Source organism: Candoia aspera, chromosome 3, assembly GCF_035149785.1.
Source record: "Candoia aspera isolate rCanAsp1 chromosome 3, rCanAsp1.hap2, whole genome shotgun sequence".
Taxonomy (NCBI): Eukaryota; Metazoa; Chordata; class Lepidosauria; order Squamata; family Boidae; genus Candoia; species Candoia aspera.
Genome location: NC_086155.1, coordinates 39155765 through 39180137, shown reverse-complemented (window position 1 = coordinate 39180137; position 24373 = coordinate 39155765). Strand labels below are relative to the sequence as shown.

The 24373-nt window shown below is 35.6% G+C and overlaps 1 protein-coding gene across 2 annotated transcripts in view; it reads right to left on the bottom strand.

Annotated features, from left to right (window-relative positions):
* ST7L (suppression of tumorigenicity 7 like) overlaps positions 1-24373 on the bottom strand; it is a 52330-nt gene that overhangs the window by 9080 nt on the left and 18877 nt on the right. For both annotated transcript variants that reach the window (XR_010067552.1, XM_063297426.1), the window contains exons 10-14: positions 20848-20920; positions 19530-19632; positions 13374-13524; positions 11793-11885; positions 3830-3969 (exon numbers count right to left, since the gene is read on the bottom strand). Coding sequence is in view for 1 of the 2 variants with exons in the window: in XM_063297426.1 (XP_063153496.1) it covers positions 3830-3969; positions 11793-11885; positions 13374-13524; positions 19530-19632; positions 20848-20920 (560 nt within the window). In the remaining variant the exon portion in view is untranslated. The remainder of the gene's footprint in view (positions 1-3829; positions 3970-11792; positions 11886-13373; positions 13525-19529; positions 19633-20847; positions 20921-24373) is intronic.

The window sequence follows — 24373 nt, the reverse complement described above, 5'->3', positions numbered from 1 at the left end:
TCTAGTGGCCAGTAAAGACAATTAAGTTCTCACTGGGTTATTCTTAGATTTTCCTGAATATTTTTTTCCCTAAATATGTTTTGTTCTTCTACAAAACACTAGAATTTAGTAAACATTATTTTGTCAAAGATAAGAACAGAATCACATTAAAATGCATTTCTTATAGCTGTAAATATTCAAAGAGAAATTCAGTGACTTTATTTTATATAGATCCACTAATGACTCAATGAAATAATTGTAATCATAGCCTTAGATTGCCTTAGCATTCTTAAATTGCAAATCATTACACTTACTGCTGAGTAGACAATGAAAAGCCTGCACTGTATCAATTAACCCAGAATTAAAGTTTTTTTTAAAGTACAGGTACTTACAAAAACTATACATAAATAGTCTTTTCCCATCATATAGGTGGTGGTAATTGTTAAGTTATGAGTTACAAATAATGAAGTACGCAAGTATCAGAAATGTTAAATATGTACAGATAACAAAAGCTTTTACTAATTTAATCAAATGACAGCAGTACTCATCACAAATGATTTTCTAATACCAGAGCAAGACTCCAGTGTCAGAGCAAGTAGAACAAATGAGATAAATCAAATTATATGTCAAAAATGAAAGCTGCAATCCTAAAATTCATCCAGGAGTTAATTGCCTTTATGTCTGAGTCAGTATGCATAGGATTATATTGAATCATTTTTCTTTATTGAAAACTGAATTTAAAGGAGAGGAAGGAAGATGACTAGTTCTCTTCTATTTTGTGACAAATCACTTTGTTATGATTATAAAAAATATGGAAGATGATAAAACTGAAATTAAGTCGAAAACATCTGCAAATTTCAAAGAGGCCTTCCTGCTGTCCCTTTTGCCAATTTAAACACTGGTAACTGATGTTTCAAGCATCAATTTCACTGGAAACTCTTTCAACAAGTAGAACTTCGAAGTAATTCACATATAAAATGACCTATCTAAAAGCAAATATAAATCAGTGCAAGCTTTCTGTACTAATAATTGTCATATGTTATGTTTTAAAAGTATGGGTTGTGCCCATCTATTAATTGAATGGTAACTGTTAGCAGTCCCCCTTCTGAACACACTACAAAACTAATTTTGAAAGTTGGGGGCGCCCTCTGGAGCAGACTTGTGGCAACACAGGTTAGTACAGAGTGGTGGAAAGCAAAAAACAACAAGCAATTATTTGTTAATGTAACCTTTTCCCCCCTTATTATTTATTTATTTTGTTTTCTATCCCACCTTTATTATACAATTTGACTGATATCTCTTTGGAAATCACGCAGTTTTATTAATGCAGTCCTCACGGTATTAACCAAGCAAATTAGCTCTATTCTTGCCATCAACACGTCCAGCAAATTTTTCTCACAATAATTACTAAATTTGGTGCAACCAGGCCTACAACCTGATTTCAGCAATGCCTAATTAAAGTAAAATACTTACATGAGACACTGATACACAAAACTAGCAGTTCTGTTCAGCTTCAACATTCTATTTGCTACACTACCTGACCATACCTGTATTTGCTGAGGGACCAATTTTATTTTTCCTTTTTTTTAAACTCATATTTCAATGTAGCTCCTTTTTTTGGTAATTGTATGTTTTATTTTATGATAACATCCATGTTTTATTTTATGGTACTCTACACTAATATGAAATGCTCCAATTTGTATTTATTTATTTCTCATATTTCTGCACTGCCCATCTCGCAAGTGACTCTGGGCAGTTTACAATTTAGTTAAAATAACAAGAGATTAAAAACATAAAAACAAATACAGCATAAAAATATAAATAGAAAAGATAGAAAAATATTTAAAATTTATATAAAATATAAATTCCTCAGAGCCACATCAGGCCGCCACCCATCCCCATGATTGGCTATCCCCCTCCCACTCCAAATGAGGTGGCAAAGCCAGGTTTTCACTCTCTTTCAGAAGGCTAGGCGAGTGGGGACCTGTCTTACTCCCGGGGGTAGCTTGTTCCAAAGGGCAGGTGCTATGGCAGAGAAGCCCTGTTTCTGGACCCTGCCAATTGACAATGTCTCATGGACAGGGTCTGTAACATGCCCTCTCTACCTGACCGGGTGGGACGCGTCGATGCAATGTGGGTGAGGCGGTCCCTCAAGTAACCTGGACCCATGCCATGTAGGGCATTAAAGGTGATAACCAACACCTTGAATTGGACCAGGAAGCAAACTGGCACCCAATGCAGCTCATGCAGCAAAGGTGTGCCATCCTTGGGGCTCCTAAAACTGCTCACGCAGCTGCATTCTGAACGAGCTGAAGCTTCCAGATGCTCTTCAAGGGTAGCCCCATGTAGAGCACATTGTAATAGTCCATATGGGAGATGACTAGGGCATGAGTGACTGACCGGAGGGCCTCCCGATCCAGGAAGGGGCGTATCATAATGGAAGTTTGCTTTTGGGACAAATTTACAATAAAAATTACTGCCACTTAGTGTCACCACTTTCCCACTATGGAACAGAAACTAAACACTATTAGAGTGAATCGTGTATTATTTTATTAGCAATAATATGTACCATTTCAGATTCATGTTGGTGCCATAAAAAGGAGTATCATGAAAGATAATTTCTGAATTTTATTAAAGAGAATGAACTCTTGAGGCAAGTCCAACTAGGTCCATCAATATAATCTGAAAAGGACATAAAATTCATTATTACATACTCTCCAACAAGGTGTTCTTGTTTCTTTTAATTTAAGGGCTACTGATGCCACCAGATTCAAGCTTATGCAGCAGATTCACAGTTCTGAAATAGTGATTCTTCTATTTTTCTAGTTAGTCTAATCCTGTTTTTTGAACTCAGTTGAAAAACTCATTGAAATCCACTATCTTCACTGCTCTAGCTCCATATGGGACACCAGTTTTAGAATTATAAAAAGACAAAAAGAAAAAAAAGAAGTCTGGAAGCAACAGTATTGAGAAATTCATACAGATGAAATTCTGAATCTACCAAAAAGCTGTGTCCACTTGGTTGCATGTCTAAAGTGGTCCAAAGAGGTGGAGTTGGATGTCAGATGAAACAAAGTCTTTTTTTCTCTCTCAAAGTTAACAAGCGTCGATTACTAACAGAACAACAAAACCATACATAATTTCATATATAATCAACTGGACACATAATTCCAATTTTATTTCCAAATTTCAGTAAATATATATTCTGAAAATACAAGTAAAATATAAGAAAATTCTTCATGGCTCCAGTTTCACTTTATCAATTAGCCTATTACACTATATTATCCTTGGGGAAGATGAAAAGGTTTGCAGATAGACTTGAATTTGTGGTGAACAACATCTAGGCCATAATACCATATTCCAAATTCCATTCAGTTCCCCCACAAAGTTTATTTAGTTGGCAATGAACATCAAGAAGAAAAAGATACAACCATTTATTATAATATATTTGGCCAATAACAGGAAAGATACTGAGGGAAAGTTTCTTCTTGCTCAGAGAGCTTACAGTCTAAATATTTTCATGCTGTTAATGTAAACATTAACTGTTAACAAATCCTAACAGTTACAAAAACTTTATTTGAAATGGCAGAGTAAGGTTCCCAACTTTAAAAGCCAAAAATTGTGATACATTAAATGTTGCTTCCTAATTTATGATGGCCCAAATAAACCTTAAGATTTTCATCTCATCTTTAATAAATCTTTCTTAAAAGAAAGGTGAGCAACCACGATCAATGCTGAATCAAATTTTTAGATGTCCGTGCCTCTGACTAGAGGTCTGCAGATGAAGTTCTCAATTTCTGCATGTCTCACAAACATCTTAAGAAAACCCTGGAGTAGACACAATACTTACAGCTTTAGCAAAAATGACCATGAGTTCAGGAAACTGATGTGTGAGTAGCGCTAACATTGCTGTGAAAGAACACAGCCCTGCTGTAAAATGGATGAAAAAAGGAAGGTCTTTCTGGGGATACACAGATACATCATGAAATGCTGGAAGAAAGGAAAAAAACCCAATTATTTGATGATTTAGGAATTAAAAATGATTTTATGTTATATTTTCCTTTGCAAAATCATATTAGAGGCTTTTCTACTATAATGACAACCATCATTGTATTCATAAATCTCATTTTGCAATAAAATATAGGAGATGAAGAGAAACCATTGTTGAACACTGTTAAAGTATGATCTAAATAAAGATTTCTAAAGAGGGTTATTAAGAGTAAGAACCAATTTTATCACCCAAACTGTATAAAGTCAACAAGCTGAAAGAAAACTCTAAAAAAAGCAGGCTATGAGTATCCTTTCTACCTTTCCTAAACTTTTTCTAGAATGCACATAAAGCACATGCCAAGCCAGATCAGGTGTTTGTAAATTATTCTTCAATTGCTGTGACTATATATAGTGTCATTGCAGCTATCTACTGGGATAGGAAACAGATTTATAAGGCAGTATTATCACATGTGATAAACAATATCTATCCTTCACTTATTTGCTTATTTTTTTAATACTGATTGTTTATATTTTAATCTTCAACTGGATGTTATTGTATGTATTAAAACTGGATTTTATTGACGCAATTGTATCTTATTTGTATTTATATACATTGTTCTGAGATCTTCAGTTCATACAGGATTCAAAAATCCCCAGATTTCTCTGTTATGCTGTCGCAGGTGGAACTCAATATAGATTTCTGAACTTCTCTATTAAGTCTCCTGACTTAAACTGACAATAACCATGGCATCTTTATAGACCTAAAAATATACCCCTAAAATAGAAATTCTCCAATGCGCTTTTTTAAAAAAATCCTCTTTTCAAATGAAAAAGTGAGCAGTACTAGTATCACCTATTTATAAAAATGGGTAGGATATTGCAAGTAACAGAAAATTGCTGTGTAAGCCTCATCTAATTTTATAATAGACTGTAATACCACCAAGCAGAGAGCTGCCCTCTTGTACCTTATAATATATTTTGAGACTTCTTAATACCATTGTCTTCCATATTCTGACCACTGGCAATAATCTGCCTTTAAGAAGAAGAGATTACAAAATAGAAGTCTTGTTCAGCAATAGACCACTATTTGTTTGTTTGATTACTTATGAGACGTATAAGACTGCCTAACTCAAACAATGTGACTCTAGACAGCATGCAGCATAAAAAACAAATAAACCAAAAGACAAATACCCCACCACCACGTAACATTAAACATGTAGAATACATAAATACAAAATATAAAATGACGATCAAGCAACATAACAAAACAACCAAGAGGACTCTTGCTCAACTGGACCCTAATGCCTGGGGGAAGAGCCAGGTCTTAACAGCTTTCCTAAAGGGAGCAGAGCTGGTGCCTGTTGAACATGGGGGGAGAGGGGGGAGATTGTTAATTTGAAAACTCCATGACAGTTGTAGCATTAAAACATATTACATTTGAATACAACGCTGATCAGAGATAAAATGAATAGGAATGCATGAGTTACTATGCTGAAATGTCTGCAAGCACAGGAGTTTACAAGAAATCCTTGACTTACAAGCACAGTTGGGACCGGAATTTCTGCGCTAAGCAATGAGGTTGTAAAGCAAGATGTCACATGACTGCATTGTTTAGCGACCGCAATCCCAGCAGTCCCAATTGCCGTTGTTAACCGAGAATTGGTTAAGCAAGTACCCACCCCAATCCAAGCCATTCTGGGCTTGGTCCCTCCCAGCCCCGAGCCTCAGTAAGATAAGGGACTGCCTCCAACTCCCCCCCATTTGCCTATTTCCCCCCCCCCCATTTCAACTGAAGCAAAAAGAGGATCTTAATTAAAATATGCAGAATTTTGATCACATACTACTCTTTCACCTCTTGCTAATGAAGGAATATTGCAGGTTTCTCTCATGTATTTCTTTACAAGTTGTTGGATGTATGTAATCCTCCAAATGCTATTGGCATACAATTCTAACTTTCCTGATGACTAATTATTCAAGCCATGGCTAATGGAAGTCAGGAGATCAAGAACATGACTGAGGTTCCTCACCATGCTTTAGAAAGTAAATTTTTCAACACGGGAAGGAGCTGCACTGCAAATATTGCACGTTGGAAAGTTAACATAAAGAGAGACTCTGGTATAGCAGATCAATGATGTACTTTCTTGTTGCCTCAGTAAGCCTCAGTAAGATAAGGGACTGCCTCCAATTCCCCCCCTATTTGCCTATTCCTCCCCCATCCCCCGCCTTTTGGCTGCCCTGCACCCTGCTTTGCAGGGCGGCAAGCAGCCTCAGAACCACACAGCATTGGGGCTGCTTGCCACGTCCTGGGAAGCCGCAGCCGCCCCAGCCCAGTCCCAGCTGCAGTCACCCTCACCACCCTGCACTGAGGCCCCTGCTGCTCTGCACTCCACTGCCCAAGCCGACCTTCGCTGTCTTCTTGCTCCTGCTGCTGACAAGGTATGCCTGGCCAGGCTGGGCTTCAGCCGTGGGATAAAAAAGACTAAAGCAGCCACTGAGCTGCAACACACCAAAATGTCCCTTCGTGCTGCAGGAAAAAAAAAAGCGAAGGGGTTTTTTGGTGCTGTAGTTCAGGGACTGCTTTTGTCTTTTTCTTTTTGCAGGCCAGAAGTGCGATGCAAAGGGGTGTTTTGGCACTCTGTGGCTCAGAGGCTGCTTTTGGCTTTTTTTCCTGCAGCCGAAGTGCAGCCCAGCCTGGCCCAGCAGCCAGGCTGGGCATGCCTCATCAGGAGCGGGAGCAAGACGATGAAGGCCAGTGGGGGGCAGAGCGCAGGGCGGCAGGGGGCCAAAAGGGTATAGACTGTTCTCAGAATATGTGATTCACAAGATATAATTCTAACACAATTCTTTACACTGCTGAGCCTTAATTATCCATATTAAAAGAACTAAAAATATAATAAGGAAAAACTAAATAGAAAGGAAAACATGTAGAATACATAAATACATAAATAAATAGAAAGAATACATAAATAAATAGAAAGGAAAAAAAACATAATATACCAACCATTTGTACCATTTAAACTAAATGTTTAACATAAGCCCATTAACTGCATTCCTTCAAGCTGTTTCATTTCTCAGCACCCTAAAAAACAGTTGGCTATACTTAATCTTAGTTCAGTTTATTTCCTAATTATTTGATTATGGTCATTTAGAAGCCAAAAAAGTGCCAGTTTTTAAAAATTACATTAATACTCCCAAATGTCTGAAACTACTAAAGACACACATTTCTATTCAATATTTACATCTTACATTTTCAAGTTATAAGCCAACAACATACATTGTAGACAACAGTCTACACTGTCATCTCCCAAGTACGTCTGTACATTCTATGTACTTCACACTTGTGTCAGTACACCTGGATGTATTTGTGAATGGGCAACAATATGTTGACTTGAACAACAGTCTTTAGATTAGAAATCCTAGCTTGCCTAGAATAGTATGAGCAGCTTCAGAAAGTTGAATTATAAAAGATAACCAGGCATTCAGAGATATAAAATCTTCTGATAAGTAAGTTTATTGTATAAAAGCTAATGAAGCCATTGTAAGAGAACACCCAAAAATGCTGTGTATCAAGTGCAAACCCTATTTATAGTGAAACCAAAATATTATGTCTCTTTTTCAGACTTACATGATGTTAACAAACTAGAAACTACTTTCTTTGGGTCAGGAGGGATGGTTTCTATCAGTCTTTCATTTTGGTAACAGACTGATCTTGTTTCAGTCTATTTGTCTGTGACTGTGTGAGAACTTACACACCTGAGGTAAATTGGGTTTGGATTATTCCTGTGGCATTCTGGTGAAGTATATTAAAACTAAACAGCATGATGTCACTATAGTTAACATGGAATGCTGTATATGATGTTTGTATAACTAAAGTGGGTAACAGTCTACTTTTTATCTGACTAAAAGGGATTATGTAAAATCTTCAGTTGACAAAAGCCACAGTGGGCAGTGGAGTCAATATTCATGGCTCTATTTCTTGATGACCATGGCACTATGAAACAATTTGACCTGGAATGTAGAAGAAGTACATGGTAAAGAACATGAGTTAGTGAATGAAATGAGAGAGAGAAAAACAGGTATGTTCTGTGTATGTGAAACTAAAAGAAAGGGGAAGGATATAATAGTTCTGAATTAAGGTGGCCTGATCTTGTGGAGTTGATGAATACATCCATGTAACTGAAAGGGTAGCTTTAATTTTGAATGAGAGGGCTAAAATGTTTTTAACGTGCCCCAAAAATTGTGTTTTTGTTGTTGTTATTTCATATCTGTTGCAAGTCTGAGTCATTTAGAGCTGTGTTTCTCAACCTTAGCAAATTTAAGATGTGTGGACTTCAACTCCCAGAATTCCCCACCAACCATTCTGGCTGGGGAATTCTGGGAGTTAAAGTCCACACATCTTAAAGTTGCCATGGTTGAGAAACACTGATTTAGAGCTTTAGCATTTTTTACACAGTTCTTGCAGTTTCTGGGGACTACCTTACATTCTTCTTTGGTTATGTTCTCCTCCTTCCATTCCCTACACATGTTCATTTCAATCTTTGATAGTCTGAACAGAGGGACAGGCAAGATCCGAAAAGACAAACAACTAGCATCAAAATTCAGAGACAGGAATACTAAATGAAATGCTATGCAGATGATGTAACATTAACAATTATGCAGTCACAGAGCATCATAAGACAGCTGATGAGAACCAACAATGAGTTTGGTCAATTCTGCAGACATAAAATTAATGAAGAGAAACTAAAGATGATAACAAGTTACTTGACTTCTGAAGAAGATGACTTTGTAAAAAAAAAGACTGTGAAATTAAAGAAGGCAGTGAAATATTTGGGACTATCTGACAGGATGCAATAAAGGCAAATGTCAGAACAATTATAATAAACTATGGAAATAAATAAAAGAAGATCGAAAAACCTAAAACTTTCTTGGGTGGGACTTACTGTGACAATAAAAATGAATATATTACTCAAAATGAACTTTCTATTCCAAAGGCACCAATTCCAATCTCAGACAAGAGATTGCAGGACTGGTAAAGAACAATCAATAGAGTGTTCTTTATATGGAGTGGGATTTATATGGAGTTTCAAAATTTTGAGTAAGATTCAAAATTTTGTAAGACTCAAAAGAAAAACGTGGACTTTCATTTCCTAACCTTAAACTATATTATTGCATAAATCAGATAAACAATGGATAAAATCCCTCAACAGCAGTATATCAATTATAGAAGGAACTGGTTTAGCCAATGGACTTCATAGGTGTTTATGGTATAAAGAAATAAAAGAAGAAAAGAATATGAAGGGACATATTATAACACAAAATCTTCTAAAAACAAGAAAAAGTCCAGTGATCTTTGTAGTTGAAGTAAAGGGCTTTTACTTCAAAGGCAACTAAAATAAGAAAGATTTAATCACATATGCCAATATGGTACATCCCGACCCAAAAAAACAGACTAAAGATATAGCAAGAACTGCTTAATGAAAGCAGGAATTTACCACGGTTGATGTTTTTATAAATTGCTAGAAGAATACAAAGTGATTTTAAGAAAGAAGGAGGGATCTTGAAAAAGATGACAGAATTTGAAACACTTAAAAAAACCATCTATTAGGATGCATATATAAACTGTTATTGAAATATGATGTAGAGACAGAACACATTAAATATTGCATGATAAAGTAGATGCAAAATTTCAGAGAAATAATCACAGTAGAGCAATGAGAAGAACAATGGAAAAAATCAATAAGTTACTCCAAGCTATAATTTGAGGGAAAATTGGAATAAAATATTTTATAGATAATATATAACTCTATCACTGATTACCAAGACAACAAATAATACAACAACAAATGTTAGAAATGCTACAACAAAGAAAGAACATTTTAACAAATGTGGTGGTCTTGCAAAAAATAAATAAATAAAATTCAAAACTATTGGAAGGAAATACATAAAAACATTCAGAAGATTTTAAACACAAAATTTGTACTGAAACCACAAATATTTTTATGACAAATAATTACAGAAAATATAAATGAAACATCACAATTTACTAAGATATATGCTGACAGCTTAAAGAACAAATCTGACACAAAATTGCAAAAGTGAATTGCTGACAGCACAAGATTGGAAGACCAAAACTGGAGAATATGCAGTAATGGCAATTTGACAGTATATATTTACAATAAAAACCGAATTAAATTCAAGCAGGAATGGCTATATTTATTGATTAAAGCATATGGTATCTTGTAGTGATTTTAGAGATATGTTTGCTAGGGACATGAATGTGTATGCACTTTTGTATATTATTGGCTGAGAATCTGAATGATTTTCAACAATTGTTATATTGTATGATGAAATGAGTTTTGATTATGTGCCATCAAGTTGTTTTTGACTCCTCGTGACCACTTAGATAGATTTTCTCTATGAGATGAAATAAGTATGGATCTGAAAATTAATGTATCAAAGATCAAGGTAGTTGTATCTGATAAGGAAAATGAAACAAGCACTTGTAAGTTATATACTGTATATTTGGGAAAAAATATATCCCCAATTTTCTTTATGAAGAGAGAGTTGGAAATGTCAAGAAAAACATAAAAATAAGTTGAATGAAGTGGGAATGGTTTACTTAAGAAGTGGGAGTATTAAAGCAAAAAGGATCAAGAATGAATGGGCAATGAATGACTGTGTGTACAAAAGTGAGTTACTCATATAAAATAAGTATGCTGAGATGGTTTGGTCACAAGGAGGGAATGAACAAGGACTGAATTGCAAAATAAATATATGAAAAATGGAGTTGACAAGATCTCCAGAGAGAGAGAGATGAGAATTTAAAGAGCAAATGGTAATATTTGAAACAGCATGTACAAGTGTTGAAACCAAGGGTGGTTTGCAACAACAGAAAGGTACAGTGAGCTCTGCTGGTATAAACCAGATTTAGTTTAATTTTCTTTTTATTATCTCCTGCCTCCAACTTCTTTTACTTACTACTTTTTATATCCTTCTTGCCCTTAGTTAATATTGCTTCTCCAAAAATGTAGTAGGAATCTTTGTATGTCAGTATACACTATTCATGTATTTTCAGTTTGCCAATGGAAGGTACAAATGCTAACTGAAAAAAGTAGACACACCTGTGCTAATAACTCAGAACCAAGCATTTCCTTTAAAACGATCAAACCCATAAGACTACTGACAAAATTCGCAATTCCCATAAGGAAATCTTTGTTCAGTAAATCTTCCCAGAGAGAAATGCTTGTTCTGATCTGATTATGTGAGAACACGCAATACATAATGTACTTCCCTTGGACTAAGCAATCAATCAAGAATATATCAAAGGAGGCTTCTGTTATTCTGCTCACCTGAAGCAAAAAGAGGATCTTAATTAAAATATGCAGAATTTTGATCACATACTACTCTTTCACCTCTTGGAAATGAAGGAATATTGCAGGTTTCTCTCATGTATTTCTTTACAAGTTGTTGCATGTATGTAATCCTCCAAATGCTATTGGTATACAGTTCTAACTTTCCTGATAACTGATTATTCAAGCCATGGCTAATGGAAGTCAGGAGATCAAGAACATCTAGAGGGACTGAGGTTCCTCACCATGCTCTAGAAAGTAAATTTTTCAACACAGAAAGGAGCTGCAGGGCAAATATTGCACGTTGCAAAGTTAACATAAAGAGAGACTCTGGTATAGCAGATCAATGATGTACTTTCTTGTTGCCACATTTAAAGCTAATAGTATTTTAGCATACAGATGCGTGGAATATGTTTGTGTTGAAATATAGTATACAAATGCCATGCCTTTAGATAAAGAAAAAAAGCAACTTACTTGGTAATAACTCTCTGTCTGCTGTCTCTGTGCAGCTGGGATAGGGATAAAATAGATGTCCCTTTTCTAATGGATATGGAATCATTCTAAATGCTGAAAGAGAGGGAAATATAATGATTGACATCAAATCATGGAACATTACCTTACAATTTCTACAAGTGTTACATATATAGGACCTTGGTTAAGTTACTTCTCAGTCTACAGTCTGTAAAAACGTTATAAGGATAAGAAACTTTATGAGGATTTTGAAGGTAATCTCAGTATAAAATATAGCAAGATTTGCCTAGCAGCCATAAAAAACACAAATGAGAGTTTCAAAACAGATATTTAACAGAAAAAGGTACTTAAGCTTTCTTGGAGGAACCTGTGATCAAAGTCTTTTTAAGCAACGCTGCCTTTTCCTCATCAGCTCCACTAAAATTTACTTTCAGCAACCTAGTGACCTTCTTCACAAGCCAAACAGGATATAAGTATTGCTTGAATTTCGCAAATAGCCTGTTGATATTCAACAGTGTAAACTCACTGTGATCCAAACAATATATAGGATGATGCTTCTGACCTCTTTGATTTCAACACCTGCCTTCACAGTGACATCCAAGTAGGGTTAGACAGAAAAAAAATAATCCTCAAAATACCTTATAATCTATATTACAGTGTTACATTCATACAGAGGCTTCACCTTCTATATAGCCTAATAATGAATTAAGCACTCTACCTGGCTTGGAAAAGCTTTGTTGGATGGCATGGTATAAACACATGAAAACTTGCAATGCAGCTATTTTGAAACAGTATGGTAACAAATGATTTTTATGTTTCTACTTATTAGATTTTGCCAGAGTTTAACAGTCAAAGAGTGGGAGGTAAAATACTGTCTGGAAATTGATAGTGAAACATACGTTAAAAATCAGTATCTGATTCTATTTCTACAGTTTAATAACAAAAAAAATCATCTCCAACAATCAGCAATTTCCCCTAAGCATTCTGAAAACAATAGATACCTTTAAGCTGGCAAAAAAATCAAGCATGGCTGGTTGTGATGGATTTATTATAAGAAATCCAATGGAGCTTTCTTATAATCTATCTTGTTCTAGATTTCCAAAAAGTCTAAGCTGAAAACAACATTTAAATTAAGTTTCCCAGTAAAAGGAAGACAGTGTTAAATTCACTGAAGTTTGGGGAGTTTAAGAATGCCATTTTATTTAAATATTAGAAGCTTTAAAAACAAATGTGGGAAAACAAAATAATAGGAATCTGCTCTAAAGGGAAATACAGTATGGTGAGGGGAGAAGAGACATCTTTATTTTCCTTAGAAGAAATTAAACCTCTAGAGCTGACATCAGTTGCATCTGAGGTTTGTAATGCTAAGCACAACTGCCATCAATAAGCCACCAAGAGATCATGGTTTCAAAATATAGTTTACTATCAAGCTATTGTTTACTGTAACAGATCATGGCTTTAAACGGTAGTCTACTATCATAAAAACAAACTGATCCATTCACAGATCTTGCTAAAATGTGTCAGAGCACAGTGTGTTAAGCTAGGAAAAAAATAAGTTCATACTGCTGGCAGAAGAATACTTACTGCCTTCCCATGTGCAGTGCAGCAAGTTAAGGGCTCCTTCTACTCGCTTCCAGTGCTGAAGATGGAAGAATGCATAAGCCACTGCTTCACTGTCCCCACGCTTCAGAACGTGCTCCGGAGGCAAAATTAAGCTTTTCATTTCTAGCAAGTACTGGAAGAAAAGGTATGAAGAGATGCGAAACTATACAAAACACTACACCTAAGTATTTTCTTTGTAAATATTTTAGTTTTATTAAACTAAAGATTAGTTTAATCTTGATTTGTATATTAGAAAGAGAAATCAGTGCTTGTAATAAAATGTGAATTATTTGGCAAATGCAAATTTATAGACGTTTTTATGCATCTTTCACAGTGGGAAAGACGAAATCAATTTAATGTGGATATTTTATGTGAATATTCTTATGTTATACTACTTCGTGCAAAATGGTTCCAGGAACAAATCATTTGTTTAACGATTTACACAAAATAGAAGATAGCAACTGGTCTGAAACCAGTTAAAGCTTTTAATTAATATAATGCAATTATTGAATTACATATTAATGGTAATTCTCAGTTGTTTTTCAAATAAAGCAGTTCAAGAGAACAGCAACCTAATGCAAATCAGAATAAAAATCACATTGACTTCCTCACTTCAGCAGAAGCCATGAGAAGCCTTCTATGCATTCCCATCTTCCTATTTTTTCAATTGCAGACAATTCTTCATCCAACAAGAAAGTTGTATTACCTAGATGTTAATACCAAATCCAAACCTAGTAGAGGATGCTACTGAAGGCAGGTTTTGTTGATCCCAATGTTTAACCCCTGGTTAAAAAGAGTTATTGGCAAGCTTCACTCCCTAGGAGTCTCTCTGGAAAGCCTTTGCCCATTAGATTTCAGTAACACCAGAAATATCTTTATATAGCACATTTGGGACACTGATTGGTTCCCAACCTTGTGGCATGTGGGGTCTTTCAAATGGGTATGTGTCAGCCTCCTACCTCCTATCCATCACTGTCCTGAAATTATACTGGGCCTTCACTTTGTGTACTGGTATGTGGGAATGATCTTGAGGGATGAGGGGAAGAGATGCTGCCTAGGGAACAATCAGATAAAAGAGGGAGGAGCCCGCAATTGCTTAACTGTCAGAGAAAGAAACTTAGGATCCACCCTAATTGATCAGGCTTTAAAAAGGGGTGGCAGGAGATTGGTACTTTCAGACTTGCAAGATTCTGTTAATGTAGCCTTACAATAAAGTAGTATCAGCTTATCCAGTCATGTTTCCTGTCTGGTTTACCAGGGGGCGGGGGGTGGGCTGACACTTTGGCTAAGCTGGATGCATTGCCTTCTGCCATCCTGTTGAGGCACTACAAAAATATTTCCCTTCATCAGTATATATATCCTTATGGGGACAACTCAATGGAGTCTTTGAACCATATTTTTTTCACTGTTCTCTCTACATGAAATCCTGATCAACTATTTATTCTAATCTAAAGAAATTTCCTGGTAGAAATGCACCTTTATATGCACTAACTGGCTCACCTGAAGTCTGAACATTTGTACTAATTTTTTTTCTTTTTAGACTTATATATTTTCATTATTACCTGTTTTAGTTTTTTCTGACTGCTGACCTTACAGCCATAATAAAGATCTAAATTATGTGTCATTAGAAAGTTTTATCCTGGTAAAAAATATTCTTATAAAATAATGACTTGTATACAGTATAGATAGGATAGCAGCTCAAGCAGCCACAGTTAAGTAGATGTGTAATGCAAGTGTCAGAGATGTTTACAAAAGTACAGTATTTCATACTTTTATACATATAACTCAAAAGTGATGTGCTTGTTTATCTTAGTTGGAGTTATCAATGACCAAGCAGGTTTCAAATGAAAGTCACTAATAAGACCCTTTACTGGAAAAAAGCAGCAAATTTAAAAATTGTTAAAAGTCCACATATTTATAACCATTCAATTAACTGATGTATACAATTTATTTATGAAATAGCCCATTCCATTCAGTAATAGCCAATTTAATTTCACATTTGATCACTGCGCCCAATACTTGTTAATTCTCCACAAAACCCTAAGAGTGTAGCCAACTTGTTGCTTTATTCCAGCAGATACCGCAAACAATATTATTTACTAATCCAGTTTAGAGGATTTAACTCTCCCCAGTCCAATTCCTGAAGGAATGTAGCCAAGGTTGTGGCCCTAGTTAAACCAAATGAATTTACTGCCTGACTAGATTCTTCTCTTAGTGTCTTGAGGCAATTTCGGGAGGGCAATACTCTTCCTAATCCTATTTAATCCTCTTTGACCATTTTTTTTAACCAGTAAGGAATCATCCACATATTGTCAAAGCGTGAAAGTGGCTTCAAATATTCAATCTCTGCCATGATTCTTCTCAGTCCATGAAATTATTAGACTGGTGTTTGTTTATAAATAGAAGGGGAAGTCTGCAACAATTATCAACTCTGGACTAAATTAATGACATCTTATCAAACCATCTATTATAAACACTTGATTATATCATGTAGTTTAAATAGCCATGAAGATCTGGAGAGCAGCAGCTATTCCAGCCAACTATAAATGCCCATTTTACTCAATGAACTTATTTTTAGTACTGTAGAGATACATAGGATTATACTGCTAGCTTGTTACCTTTTCTCTCAGATTTTAACTTTGACTATGATTTCTTTAAGTACTTGATATTAGAAAAAAATACCATATCTAGAACAAGCATTTACTCTTTCAAATGAATTATTTCATTATTAAACTGAACACTCATTAACTGGAGACATTTCTGTGATGCTTGGCATCAACACTTGTGCAAACACAAGAACGCACAGAAACTCAGCAATTATTCACTTTCATCATAAACATAGTAAAGCTGAACATACAATACATGCTAAAACCTTAGATTATTTTAATCAAAGGTAATAATAGGTCTAAATAATAGTAGATCTGGCACACTATTCCCTACAGCCCCTTAACATATAAGTCACAGTAATACAAAGAATGAATCTGAAAGTATGACTAAACAAGAATATAAAATCATTAATATGACACACTAGTTTTCTTGATGTGTGATGCCAGTCAGAAGTACATAAAACAAAACATATTAAACTCCTCAAAGACACAATAGGTCTGAAGCATTTGGACAGAAACCTAATTCTTAGATAATGATAATACATCATAATCTTCCCCCCTAAAGGCAGAGGCAAGAAAAAACTGAGACTGCCTGAAATGAATTTGCTGTGCTTTTGATCATTCATGCAGGGGAACTGCAAAACCTTACAGCAATTAGCTCTCTCAATGCATATTCTATCAAGCAAAGAGAAAACTAGATGGATAAAGTCAAAGCTTCAAGGAAAGCCACATTTGAACACCCTGATTATCAAAAGAGGATTAGGTCCAATGATAACCCATCCTTCCATTACTAAGGCTACAAGGGCAATATATTATCAGTGGCAGGAATGGCCAGTTGACGTTCCAATTATACACATTTATTTAGGGAAAAGATGAATTGGGCAGGAAGTTTCTCATCCTGGTTTTTTCTACTGGGCGATACAGATTTTATAGAAAGGCTTTAATTGTTACATAATATGACACTTAACAATGACTGTTGGAATAAGCTTCTTCTTAAAATTAGTTGGAAGTACAAGGATGGATATGGGTAAAAAATTAAAAATCATCAGACAGTTATATCAATTTAGAAAACCTTGTTTCACAATTATTTCCAGGTTACTGTTTTTTGTCTGACAAACTGACACTTCTATATATCACAATAAATCTAAGTATTCTAAATATGCTTACTGTAAGAAAAATAATTAAGAACAATGTATTTATTTAAATGATTTATATATTTCCTTTACACAGACTAAGGATAAAATCCTTTGCTTTACATAAAGGAATAACTATGGAAGTTCCAATGAAAGAAAGAATGCTTTTTCACAATGATGGTATTCAACAACGCTTATTGGGATTTACAGTTTTCTTGACCACTTGTGTGTTTATACATACAAATAATTCCATTTTTTCTTACATCTGATGCAAGCTTTGCAGCAAAATTATGCTATAATGATTGCAGTGTTTTTTTAAGAGTTTGGAGTTTGAGTGAATCACTTAAAGATAAACTGTGGCCTGTGACTAACTTAAAAATTAATTGCTATAAATTATAACATTACCTATTTAATAAATAGTATAATTGGCATTTAAATCATTAACACAGACAGATATAAATATAGTTGCAAAACTATGACTTTGAAACCCATTATCATCCTTGGAAATAAGTTAGTCTTGTCCAGCTAGGTGGCAGCACTAGCTGTCTTTGGTTGGTCTCATAACACTAAGTAGGAACAGAGTTCACAAAAAGTATAGTCAAAAGAAGTGAACAATAAACTTTTTGTCGCCAAGAAATTAATTTTAGCTTAAGTTCTATCACAATCATTACTTAGAAGTACCTCATTATACTGAAAGTATAAAGGGAGCAAGGGAACACTTACTCATGTAATATGGACATATCCCACTATTGACCCATTATGGTTGAATATCTATAACTTTGTTAATTCAGTGTAACACATGTCAAAACAGTTTAGTGATGTGACTGTTCTTGTGATGACTGGAACACTTGAGCATTCATTCAATTACGACTCATAAGCTTTTGCTTACAAATCTATTTAATGAAGCGTAGCATTCAATACAGAGAAAAAGTTGCGAATGGAATTTCCCATGCGTTTCTACATTTTAAAATCACAGTAACTTCAAATTCCCCCCTACTGCTCTCTTAGGTATGTGCCCCTCCTTCATGTGCCAGCATCTGGCTGTAATGGTTCTTCCTAGATGACCTTGGTGCAAGGAGCAGCTAGCCCAAACAAGATGATTCCCACTCCAACCATGCTCCCCCTCCCTGCTGGTCAAATCGCAAGTTGACACGGGTTGCTGGAAGATGGATGCGAGTCCCATAAGATGTTCTGAGAATATTTGATTGGGGAGCATGACAGTTCTTTTGAATTACATAGCAAAACCTTGGGAATTATCACTACATGAAGAACTATGACTTTACTGAGCATAGGGACAGCAAAATGTATTCAATTTGGATAACTGCCCAACTTACGTTTGTGACTCTGGGAAGCTCACTTAATTAAGAACAACCAAATAACATAACCAATAAACAAAATCCAAAAATCTGTAAAACACAATAACCCCCTTTAAAACCCAATTAAAAACCAAAATTACAACCTAAAAACAGAAAAAGCATGAAGTGAAAGTCATGATTATAGCCTATATATTCCATATACAAAGTATAGAGTTTCAGGTTCTTACCCATTTTGGGAGCAACAAAAGCTGACAAGATCTTACAGTGATAATGGAACCAATGGAAGGCAATACTGATTTGATAACTACTAAGTCCTTAAAATAGGTTAGTGCCTGACAAAATACTGAAGAAAATAACAGAACATAATTTTTCAATTTCTGAGACACAGGAAGGTTGATTACATCTATGCAGATCAGTCAGGCATTGAAAAATGTTAAAAATCAGCCTAGAATTAATCAGGATATTGATAGTTTTGGGGAATATAGTGTGTCAGAAATACATAAATTATCAAATCTATTTAGGTCTACCAATAAAGAATCCCCTGATGTCCAGCCATAGTCTGGGCAAGTAACTGGATGCATACAATCTTGTTCGGAACCAGTTGTTCCTTTTTATGATTTAAATGCATCTTGGAGTCTTGTACTCACAGTATATATACTTAATATATAATGTAATGTAAAAAAAATTGATTGCCAAAATATTCTTTCATTCAAATATGAAGTTATTAAAGGATAATTGTAATAAAATCAATAGTAATAATTCAGTTATATAGCATATAGCGATAACAATGTATGAAAAGCAAAAATAGTTAATATGTAACAGAATGACTGGCAATTTTTATATGCTAAGGAATATGTTAGTTATGTTTCAGTTATTTCACTTAAGCCACCCCAGCCCAGCACCACGAAGCCCCAGCCACCCTGCACTCTGAGGCCCCCGTCACCCTGCACTCTACCGCCCTGGCTGACCTTCACCATCTTCTTGCTCCTGCTGCTGACAAGGCACGCCTGGCCTGGCCCACATGAGGCTTTCTTCCCACTTACCTTAATAGGGAACAGGAGGGATTGTTAGGGATGTACTTACCTTTGGAACGTGAGGGTTAAATTCAACTGCTCTATGTATTGCTTCTACAGCATTAATTTCTGCTGTGCTAAGTCCCCTTCTAGAAGCTGTTTCTGGAGAAAACCTACAGCAACATTCAAAAGTTTGTTACATTACAAAAACAGAAGCAATCCATAATTTAGCATTTTAAAAGATAAAGCAATGAGGGGAAAATAATGGGAGCAAAAGCTCAAATTAGCAAGGTTAATATCCTTATACCAGAAGACTGTAATCCAATAAAGAACTAAGCACTGTTTCTACTTGTCAGATGAAAATGTATATGCTTCTCAGATGCCTGAAGCTTTCCTCACTTCAGACTGCTTCAGACAAAATACTAATGAAGTTTGTTTGGCTTAATATGTTGAAGGAATCCAGCCATTTTGGTATATAAAGTATGGTTAGTGGTTTGCAAATCTACCTATTTATGGCTATTCTAGGGTTACTGTATTGAATGAATGAATGAATAAATAAACTCAATATATAGCTGAATCTGAAGTGAGCTAGCCAGGAAAGATAAATCAAAGTTAATTTTTAATTACTCCACGTTGTCTCAGCTATCTAGCTGTATCTCCAAAAAGCAAAATGGTACCCAAAATTTTAGGTGTGGACCCCAAAGTTCTCCAAAAATTGCTTCTGGATTTTGAATATATTGAGAGTACTTATATCAACTATTTTATTTATTTTATTTACATTTAATCAAATCAATTTAATGTTGTCACATTTCAGCCCCTTTTGAATGCTGCTCCCAGCATTTCACTCAAAGGTTAAATGTAACCTTTGACTTGAATAAGATGGTATACCTCCGGAAAAGGCAACTGCCAACTCAGAAAAAGAAACTAGAAAACCAAATATTTGTAATCAGCTTTGTCAGTTCCCATAATACAGTTTCTAACTGGTTATTTGGAAATGAATACGTATGGGTATCTGCTATATATGACAACAACTGATTGCATCTGCCTAAACATTGCATATTTTTATATCCCAATTGCTATTTGGCAGCAATATGGAAAGAAAGATGTAATGACAAAGATCTGCCATATAGGAGAGCCATTATTACAGAACCATTTGTAAATAACCTTTGGTAACTGCTATGTTGAATTTAAAAAAAAATAAGAAGACAATAGAAGTCAAATAATGATTTATGTTATCCTTTACATCAATCCAGAAGCAAAACTGCCATGACTTTTCAATGGACACAACAATGAAAATGTGTTATACTGTATATCAATATATAGTCAATACTGTTTATCAATATAAACTCAAACTGTATATCAATATTCCTATCAAATATTTCACTTACCTATCTGAAACTGCTCTAGCTTTTAAAAGTGCTGCTGTATAACATATTGCTGCTGATTTTGGAAGGCTGATATCTATGGAACAATAAATTGTTGTCTTTTAGATCCTAAAGTAAGAAACATTTCAAAATCATTCCCTCCTAGAACAGCAATTTATACTGGGGATTATCTATATATTAGATATACGAGAGATTAAAATCTGAAGGGCAAAAATCAATCATGCAATATTTCCTGTTTAGTATATACAGCCAAGGTAGTGTTGCAGTTAACATATTCGGTTTGGGCTGGGGAGGTTGATTGATTTAACAAATTTATATAGCCACATCTACCAATGGAACTCTGAGCAGCGAACAAAAGATAAAACATAATATACAACACAATCTTTAAAAACTCAAGTTGAGGCCACTGTAAAATGCACCTTATCAAAATATCCCTCTACAGGCACCAGACTCCATTAATATCCCTGCACCAGTGTCTAGGAGAAAAATCAAGTCGTCATGGCTTTCCAGAACACCAACAGGGTGGGGCCTTCCAAATCTCTGGGATGAGGCTCTTCCATAAGGCAGGTACTATAATCAAGTAGCCTGGCTTCCAAGGACCCACCAGGTGATACTATTTTACCAAGGGAACCCAAGGCATGCCACTGTACTGGATTTAGTGTGATGGGCAGAAACCATCAGCACTGGCAACCATGCAAGTAATCTGGCCCCATGTACCCTGCATTACACCCAGAAGCCTACTGGGAGCCAGCTCAGTTCATCCAGCAGTAGCGTTACATGTGTGCATCCAATACTGCATGTGCTGCAACTTTCTGGACCAGCGAAAGCTTCTGAATGCTTTTCAGGGGCAGCCCCATGTAGAGTGCATTGCAATAGCCAAACTGGTAGGTGATTAGGGCATAAGTGACCATGAGCAATGCCTCCCAATCTAGGAATGGGTACAAGTGGTGCACAAGATGTATTTGTGCAAAGGCCCCCTAGTCATAGCTGCCACCTGCTCAAGGCACAAATCCAAGAGAACTCCCAGATGGTGCACCATGTCTGGGGAAGTGTTATCCCATCCAAAATTAATGATGGAAGATCACTAGATGGGGTAGGGGGGCTAAAACCCACAGCCAGCCAGTCTTGAACTGAAGAGATTCAAGTCCCCAGTTGACCACAGAGATCACTGAGTGACCCTGAGCAGTTACTCTTTCTCATTTTAACTCATCTCGCCAGTTCATGCTGTAGAAATAAAAATTGTATACAACCTTGAACTCCCAAAAGAAAAATCAGGATATAAATGCAGTAGTAATAGTAATAGTAATAATTAATAATGAATTTCACAACAAAAATTCAGAGCCCAAAAGCAGTAGACCTAAGGAGATTTTGGTACATTTAAGTGATCTACCCAAGGAGAAGGGGCTTTACAACAGTAGGCCATATACAGGTTTTAAAACAAATTTCCCTTGCTGTTATGATTTGAATTACAAGTACAACAATGAAGAAAAGCATGATCTATATTCTATTCTTTTGAACAAGTGCAAATTACTATTCTGCTTCACAGCTTCGTATTATCTATAACTTTTATTTTTCTGGATACTTCATATACACTAAAAATCTACACAGCTAGTGTTTTTGCTTCATAAATTTTTAAGTGTTCCCAACATTCACATACCTACAAGAACCTACTCTACTTCAAACAGTTGCTGTCACCTAAATTTCTCCCCTATGTGATCTTTCTACCCCTCTGTTTACTGATTTCTCTTATCTATTGAACCCACAAATATCTCAATCACTTCTTTCCTTAAAACTGAACTCACAATTTCCAGAAAAGTATGTCTTGGTAATTGCTTCTTGACTTTTGTCTACTTCTTTTCTTTTTTCAAAGTTGCTAGTCTTGGGAGCCAATAAAAATACAGTGGCTATTACAGAACCAAGCCTTTCTCTAAGGCAGGACTGGACAACTGTTGAAGAGTTGCCAAGGACTACAATAGGATAGAACAATTATGAACTGTGAACAGGGCCAGAATTTTCTTTTTTTGGGTGTGTGTGTGTAAGGAGGGATATCTTAAAAAAATACACTAAAAATGGCATAAAACTATGCCTTTAAATTTTGGCCATGTAAACAAAATTCAGCACCATTGCTAAAAGTAACATTAAGGTTCAGAAAAAAAAATCCTGGAGACTGCAGATTACCTACCCTTGCCATAAGGGATTGCAGCCTTACTCTTGTAAAGCACTGCAACACAAGATTAAAATACAGCTTACTGAAAAAACAAAACCCACCAAAAAAAATTGCACTGTGCAAAATCCCAGTCACACACATTCTCTTCCCTCACTAAATGCATGCTCCTGTTTCAGGCACAGGAGCCACAGAGCTTTAGTATGAAGGCGTTAAAAAATTATTTTACGTTTTACTAAACCATTCCAAGCTGATAGAAAGACTTAATTACTCAATCTTGTTTTGCAACATAAAGATCTCTGACAAATAGTGGCCTGATTCATAATAATACTAACCTAACAATATGTAATATTTTCAGGCGCTGGATACCCCTCAGAAGATCTCAGTAATCTTGCAAAATGTCAACATTTTAAATTAAAAAAAAAATTCAAAACATAAGGTAGATAATATCTATGGCTAATATGCAATTGTCATAATAGGCCTTTTTTTGGAAAAATGGGATTTGAGAACCCAACCATTATTATTATGTGAACCAGGCTAATTTAGCTGGTTTGACAATACTGAATCCAATGAATTATAAGTCTAGCCTATCTGAACTTCAACAGCTTTTCAGAATCTCAGAACATGTTTGCCTGCTTGCCAAAGGTACTATAAACTGAGCCTTGAATTTAATATACATTATGGTCATGCTTCCCCACTGAGCAATGCTCTCTGCCTTTTACTTAATCAGGAACATAGTAATTTCTTTTAGAGTACAGGTAGTCCTTGGGTTACAAGAGCAATTGGAACTGGAAGTTCTGTTGCTAAGCAACGTGGTTGTAAAGCATGATGTCATGTGACTGCATTGCTTAGTGACAGCAATTCCGGAAGTCGTAGTTGCTGTTGTTAAGAAAGGAACTTACGTGATTGTGACTTCCTGCCGGCTTCCCCGTTGACTTGCTTGTGGGAAGCTGGCAGGGAATGTCAGAAATCGCAATCACGTGACTGCAGGGACCCTGTGACAGCTGGAACTCTGAGGATCCATCATAAGTACAATTTGTTCAGTTCTGTTGTAACTTTGAACAGTCACTAAACGAATGGTCATAACCCAAAGACTACTTGTACTTGTTTAGCATTTACAGGATACATTTAGCATTTCAAGTAACCTGTTTTATCTTGATATACTATCAGGAGCTGGAGTGAGTTCATTTATGGCCACACATTAGCTATAAGCAGTTTTGCCAGTGACTGGGATGATGGAAATTCCCCACCATTGATCCATCTAGTCCACTGTGCCCTTTCCAATAATTACTTTAAATAGCCTAACATTACAAAATGAAAGGACACCTATGTTGATGTTTGTAAAAATATACATCAGAATTTACA